We start from the raw sequence: 7601 nt of genomic DNA on the forward strand, positions 1-7601 counted from the left end.
CAGCATGTAATCACTTCTGTAACTTCCACTTTAATTAAGACAGAAGTGGAAGAACAAATAACCAAAGACATAATTTAAGTACATCAGAAATACAAAGCCCACAAAAACCTGGTGGTTCCACTGAATCACCAGATTAAGCAATTACAGAGGACAAGGACACCACAGAAAAGGTAAATGTGGCATCGTCGGAGACTGGGGTGTCAAAGGAGACGCTGATAAATTAACCAGCAGCAGGTACATCCAGGAGTTCAGAAGGAGCTTAAGGATGAAGTGGATGAGCTACTACCAAAAATATGCACTCATTAAAAATCAATTATTATGCCAGGGAACTGGAAAGTAGCAAACGTCTTTCTGTCCAGCACTAAGAGTGATCCTGGGAATTATAGACCAGCAACTTTTACTTTAGTAATATGTAAAGCAGCTGAAGTGATGACTACAGACTTATGCAACCCCAAGATAGAGAGGATACTATAGGGACAAAAAAGCACAGCTTCTGTAAAGGAAAACTGTGCCTCTTCAATCTTTGAGCATGTCAAGAAAACAGAGGATACAGGAGAACATGTTGATAGGTCATTAATGAAAGTCCCAATAAATTATAAGCAACATGGGGAGAGTGGTAATTTTTTGTCATGGATCAAAAATTGTCTAAGACAGGAAACAAAGCAGAAATAACCAACCACTTCCCATGATTAAGTGGCTAACAGCAGTTGCACCAAGGATCCATATTAAGACTAGTGTTAAAATATATCTAACAATGATCTGGAGAAAGGGGAGAGTAGTGACCTGGCCACATCCACAATCCCAGCTGCCAAGTCACTATGTCTGACACCTTCCTTAAACCCTCCTTCCCTCACCCCCTCTATGCAAAATTTTGCTCTTTCAAATAGATTGACAAAAATCTACCACAAAATCTTTGTATCTCCTTTCCCCATATTTTCCCTCATCACTGACAGAGGTTTGTCATTTGCTCTCCTCCTCTAAACCTTCCACATGCAACAGTGACCACATCCATCCCCCTCCTGCCTCATGACCTCCTTTGCCCCCTCATCCCTCCCTCACACTCCCCTTTAATCTCACTCGCCTCTAACCCCTTCCCCTCACAACATGAGAATGCTGAAAGTGCCATCCCTCAACCTCACCTGCCTCTCCAAATATTGCCCACCCTATCTCCTTCTCCCCTTCACCTCCAAATTTGAGAACATGCCATGTGCAACCACTGTCTAGAGTTCCTCTTCTGCAGCTCCATCTTGGACCCCCCTCCAGTCTGACTTCTATCCCCTCAGCTCCAATGAAACTTCTCTCCCCAAGATTTCTATTGCCTTTTCTTGGCCCAAACCCAGAGCCTGTAATTCTGTAACACTCTTTGAAATCTCACCATCTTGGCTTTTGTGGTTGTCCTCTCACAATTCTCCTCTCAGATCACTCCTTCAGTTTCTTTCAATTGATCCTCTTTTTCCACTCTCCAAACAGGTCCTACAGCTGCAAAACTCCATAAAAATGGTATGTATTTCACTGTGATCCTGTCCCCTCATCCTTTGTAGTCACTTGTCTTCTTAGTTCCTGCCTCAGACTGTGCAGTCTATCTCTTCATATGCATTGCTACGGCACCCAGCACAACAAGGCCCGAATCCTGATTCATAGCACCCTGAACATGGTGTTCATTTCTAGTCACCTCTTCTCAGGAAAGATATAGCAAAATAGAAGAGTTCCAGAGAAAGGCAACAAGGATGACTAGAGTCCTGGAAAGACTTCTGTATAAGGAGAGATTGAAGAAACTTGGACTGTTTCATTCAGCGAGGGGATATGATAAATGCATATAAAACAATTAATGGTATAGAGAAGGTCAGTTGGGGACTCGTTTATGCTCTTTCATAACACAAGAACAAGGAACATTCACTGAAATCGAAAGGCAGTACATTTCATCATCGGTGATCCCTCAATTCAAGGATCATCTCTACCACTGATTTACATACTGGTCCCGAGATGACTCAGGAGTCCAATCCTGGAACCACAGATCCGCCCGCAGTAAGTACAGACATTTCCTGGTGGGTCAGCTGCCTATTGGGAGAAAGTTCTCTCTTTTTCCTTCCTTTACATTTAAAAAGTGATAAAATACTTGTGCACATTGAACAACTGACATGTGGAACTCTCTGCCACAAGATGTCACCAAGGCCAAGGACTTAGGAGGATTAAACATTAATATGAATAATGATAACATCCACATTATATGACAGTCTAATCTCTCATGCCTTAGGATGTAAATCAACCACTACCTGATGAGGGTTAGAATGTGGGACAGGAAGTGATGCTGGACAGAATGGGGAAACACTGAAGAATGAGCTGGGACACAGTCTCACCCTGGTGAGGCTAGTAAATCTGGTGGAGTTGCTCGGAAAGAGTAACACCAAAGAACCCTCTCGCTGACAGCACACAATGTCCATTCATCAAAGTGATGTGAAGACTTCCCACTAACCCTGGATGACTAGGTTGCATCAGTATCTAAAAATGCCACTTTTCACCTCCAGCTTACTGGTAACTCCTCCCTTTCCTCCCAGATGAGGATCTGACCACAATGATGCACACATTTGTCACCTCCAGGCTAGATTACAGTAATTCACTGTGTTTGAAGCAGAATGTAAGAATAATGCAACAGCTCCAGCTGATGCAAACTGCGGTTGTCCACCTCTTCCATGGTTTAGGGTGCCATGAGAACATTAACCGCATGGCACTGTCCCTCCACTGGCTCCCAGTCCATTTCCAATGCCAGTTTTAAGACTGCTTGAAGATTAGGACCAATTAATGACTCAAGACCAGTTACATTAGAGATCAAATTCCAAACTGTAAAATGCCAAGAGAGTTGGGCCAATGCAAATCACAAAGTCCAGAACAAAGCATGTGACAGCCAGGGACAAAGTGGTCTCAATCAAAGAGATGTGGCTATGGAACAAGCTTCCAGAGAGCAGAAGACTGCAGAGTTCAAGCCCCTTCACAAGTGTTGCAAAACCTTCCTCCAGAAAGAGCCCTTCCACCAAGACAAGACTGATATTGGCAACACCAACAACCCCTCCTATCTGCCACACTCACAAAACACACATTACAAACCGCCGGCCCCTGCAGAGTTTTCAAAAGCCAAAAAAGGGAGAAGAGTAAGACACTCTGTAAAGCCCACTAGGAACTTTGCTATTGCCAGTCTATTTTACATGGGAAGTGATCAGACAATACAATGATGTGTGGCACAACAAAACTCTAGGTGATATAAACAGAAAGGAAGGGACATCTTCCTTTGTGCAGATTATGCCATTATTTTTCATTATAGGGTTTCACAGACCTTTCTGTAAAGCAGCTGAAAATGGGCACTGTCAGAGACAGGATACTGGGCTAGCAATAATTATGTACTCCATTTTTCCTGAGAGAAGATAATTTTGCTAGAGTCACATCCCTGTCCTTTCAAATAAGATCTGCAAAAGATCTCACTTTACTTCTCAGGGTCCTCCAATGGAGATCTCCACTAAACAGAAAAAGAATATTTAACATCCCTGATGTTTCTAGGATAAAAGTAAGAGAAAGAATTCAAACACTTTTTAGGCAAAAAACTCACAATTTTTTTCCTTTACAGGTCACCTTTAAAATCACATAACAGGCATTTACTGAGAAAGGAAGATGCATTCTCACCCTGTAGATTCCCAACATTAAGGCAAGCCTCTCTTTCAGGTGCAGACTCCACTTTAACCACAGCTGCCAGTAAAGTCCACTCCCGGTTAGGATCCGGCTTCCCCTGCTTAGGAAGCTTGGTGCTATAATGTGTGTAGCACAGACCAGCAACTTCATCAGCTGACCACATGGCTACTGCTGCCACATCAGCTTCTGAACAGAATTGGGATACAGCATAAAAACAACCAGAAAAGCATCACCTGCCCTTCCCAGTCCACCACCACATATTACCCTTTCCTAGTACCCCCGTCCAACCCCCCCAGCCTCCCTAGTGTCATCAGTTCCCACCTACACATCATCATAATACAGCAGAACTTTATTTGCAGGTGGTATTTCAAACAAGCTAATCCCCTTAGATGTTTCCCAGAGTCGCTGGCGGGCTGGAGAAGTGCCAAAGAAGGCGTTTAAGGCCCTGGACTGAAAGTCAGGAGACCCAGTTTCTATTCCCAGCTCTGACCTGCCATGCACAATTCACTGCTCCTCTCCCCCTCCCCCTCCCCCTGTCATTCAGACTCTCCTGGGGTCTGCAGCGCGCCCAGCACAAGGAGGCCTGGTCACAGGGAGCACCTCTAGGTGCTACCATAACACAACCAATCTCTGGCCCCCGCCTCCTTTCCAGCCAGCTTAGCCCCGCCTACGCGCCGGGAGACAGCGGTGGGGGTGGGGCCGGACCACTCACCCGGGCCTGCCGAGCTCCCGGCTGCTCCGGAAGCAGAGCCCGGGCCCCAAGGCGAGCTTCGCCCGCGACCTATCAGGAGGTTGGTTTCCGCCGCTACGGCCGGAGCCCCCCGCGCACGAGGACGTTTGCGAGCCGGCGCGCTCTAGGGGCGGGGGTAGAGGAGAGCGCATGCGCAAAAGTCCATCCCGTGCCGGAGACTGTGAGGTTGACCCGGACGTGGCTGTTCGCGCGGGGCTCGCCCAGGAGCGCTGCTGGGAGGGGGGCTCGCGCCAGCCGCGGGCCCGCGAAGACCTACAGCTCCCTGGCAGCGGGCGAGGGGCGGTACCCCGGTTACACAGCCCCAGAGCAAACCCTTCCCGGGCAGCCCTGGGGCCGGAGGCCCCCCCCGGTATGAGACATTGCACCCCCGCCGCGGCCCCAGACGGGCACCAGCGCTCCAGCGCTCGCCCCTGCCCGCATGGATCCAGGCCGGAGGCCGAGGGACCCCGCAGCTCTTTGGCGAGCCGCCCCGGAGCAGAAAAGGAACTACATCTCCCAGCATGCCCTTGGCTGCTACCAACCGGAAAGGGAGGGGTAGCTGCCCGGCTGGTGCGACCTGACGCCCTGAGCTTGCGGTGAGTGGGGAGCCGGCCGCTAGAAGCGGGCAGTGGTGCGGTGAGTGGGGAACACGTATGCCCAAGGCGTCGGCCCAGCTATCGCTCTCAGGAGACTTCCCCGAACTGGATTAGCAATAGTGGTGGCCTTGGCTGGCAGCCCCCAGCGAAGGAATTGGGTGGAATGAATAGACAATGCATCTTTACCTGAAGCCTAGCAAGAGTCAGAGGTATGTGGACCCCACCAGGAGAAGTTAAAATAGTAAGAAAGGAAAGAGAGGTTCTACTTGAGGACCTGGGCAGCTTTAGGTACCAGGCATGCACGAGGATGTGACTCAATTTCCATTTCTGAGCTTCTCTTCCAGATTTGCCTAATATTCAGAAAGGGAATCTAGCACCTGCCTTCCAGATTTGAACATCCTCAAAGTTCAGGAATACTAAGGTTCAGTTTGGGCCACTCTCTGTTACTTCATTTCTCCCAAGTCTCCACTATAATTTGCTGTAGAAAAAGTAAGCTAAAATTTACTAACAAATGCTGGCCTCTTCCCAATGCTAACTAGGACCAGAATTGCTATTTTCAACAATCATTACCATTTTGTTTAGTTTGATTTCCCATAAAAAGATGACAGTAATATTGCATTGGCAAGTTCTCCACAGAAACTAAGAGTGGAACAAAAGAACAGCAAAGCACCTCAACTTTTCCTCATTATGTGGGACAGCCTTACAATATGGATCCAGATATCCTCTAATCACACAAACTGAAAATTGTTCCACTTTACTGCAGTTTTGCAACGATGCAGGAAGCAGGCCTGCATTCTGTGCACATCTTGTAACCATACCACCTGATATTTTCAGACTGGGGGTGTTGATTATTCAGTAGGTCATGGGAGACCCTCCTGTTTACAATAGTAAACCAGTGCAGCATAGTTTTAGAATGCACTGTGCTCCTAGAAGCAAAGGACCTCATTCTAGACTCTATATGCAGCCCATGACAAATGAATTAAAAGACTCCCACTTACTTCAACAGGCTTTGGGTGGAACTGGTTATACACAGGGTAACTCCACTGTCTTCACAGGGTCCCGGTCCCACTGCAGAGGGGGGCAATGTGAGTTTGTTGCAGAGCTACTGCTCGGGGATGGGGAACCTTCTGGCATCCCAGCCTCCAAAATCATCCAGGCTGCACCTTCTGCATGACTATGTGCTAGCTGAGGGGTGCATAATATAGTAAGAGGAGGCCCTGAAACATAAACCCTTTTTCAGAGGCCCAGTATGAAGCCTAAGGCCTGAACTAAAGTAATGGTCAAGACTTTAACATAAAGCAAAGTTAAGCTGTGAGCAAGAGGCAGGCCCTACTCATAGTCTGGCAAGGAAAGGGCTGATGTTGCAAAAATACACATACCTAAAAGGTACTGGACACTAGAGATATAAACATGTGCCAGGATGGCACCACGACCACTGATACTAGTACATTCCACACAGATAACAAGGAACATGCTGACTCATCCCAAAGACAGGGTCAAAAGGATATGATGGATAGTGTTGTTTTGTCCAAACCAACATGTACCAGGTGAGAGGTGGCACCCTAACGCATAGAGGGGTTGTACCTCAATACATCAGGAGTGATGTGTAACTTGTTTGTACTTGTGTATAAGAATGCACCCCTGAGGAGGTGCCTTTGTCTGGCCTAGGCGGCAGTGGTAAATCCTGCCACTGACTGAGCTGGTCCATTGTCAGAGAGCACATATGTACTAGCCCTGGTTCTCAAATTTTTGTAGTGGTGACCCCTTTCACATAGCAAACCTCTGAGTGCAACCCCCTTTATAAATTAAAAACACTTTTTTATATATTTAACACTATTATAAATGCTGGAGGCAAAGCAGAGTTTGGGGTGAAGGCTGACAGCTCGTGACCCTCCCATGTAATAACCTCACAACCCCCAAGGGGTCCCAACCCCCAGTTTGAGAACCCCTGTACTAGCAGAACTGTAGATATCTGATCTGGGGAGCTGGAGACTGTTTCTCATTTGGCAATAAACCTGGCCGGCTGCCTTCATACCTTATCGAAGTCTGTGGTCACTGGGTGGTTCACTCGAGATCTGCTGTGCCATATATCTGCGCAGAGCTGGGACCGCACCCAGGGAGAACACATACACACACACACAGCCAACTTATCAACATTGGACAGAGCACCACACTGGTGATGTCTGATGACACTGGGGGCCTCTGCTGCAGGTGATGGGTATCTCAAAGCCATGGCCTGGAGTAGGGAAGCACCTAACTGCAGTTGCCTAGGGCTAATGCTGAGGATTGAGAGTACCTAGTGCTGCCATCGCAAGGTTCAAGCATGCTCAGCCTTGGAATTGCCAACCCTCCTGTGACTAGAAGCTGCAGCTGTCTAAGGCTGGCCTTTGGCAATTGGCCCCATGGCTGTAGCCAGAGAAGCTACAGTTGGCTCTGTGACTATTGGGGGCCATTAAGCTAGGAGCAGAGAAAGAAACTGGAGTTAACCTTAAGGAACAAAGGTCACCCATAGAAAAGGAATGTCAAAGGGAGCAGGGAAAGAGGAAGGTCAGGGTTACAGGGGGAGAATAGGACCAACTGACTGGGGAGCACAAACA

At 47.7% G+C, this 7601-nt stretch overlaps 1 protein-coding gene across 5 annotated transcripts in view; it reads right to left on the bottom strand.

Annotated features, from left to right (window-relative positions):
* Positions 1-7140, bottom strand: part of ADAT1 (adenosine deaminase tRNA specific 1) — a 70175-nt gene extending 63035 nt beyond the window's left edge. The window contains exons 1-2 of one of the 5 annotated variants that reach the window (XM_054048620.1): positions 4391-7136; positions 3673-3864 (exon numbers count right to left, since the gene is read on the bottom strand). In XM_054048620.1, coding sequence (XP_053904595.1) covers positions 3673-3841 — 169 coding nt within the window. In that variant the 5' untranslated portion in view covers positions 3842-3864; positions 4391-7136. Of the gene's footprint in view, positions 1-3672; positions 3865-4390 lie in introns of all 5 variants that reach the window. The other 4 variants (XM_054048618.1, XM_054048617.1, XM_054048616.1 and 1 more) reach the window with 4 other exon arrangements.
* Between the last annotated feature and the right edge of the window lie 461 nt (positions 7141-7601).

Source organism: Malaclemys terrapin, chromosome 14 (assembly GCF_027887155.1).
Source record: "Malaclemys terrapin pileata isolate rMalTer1 chromosome 14, rMalTer1.hap1, whole genome shotgun sequence".
Lineage (NCBI taxonomy): Eukaryota > Metazoa > Chordata > Testudines > Emydidae > Malaclemys > Malaclemys terrapin.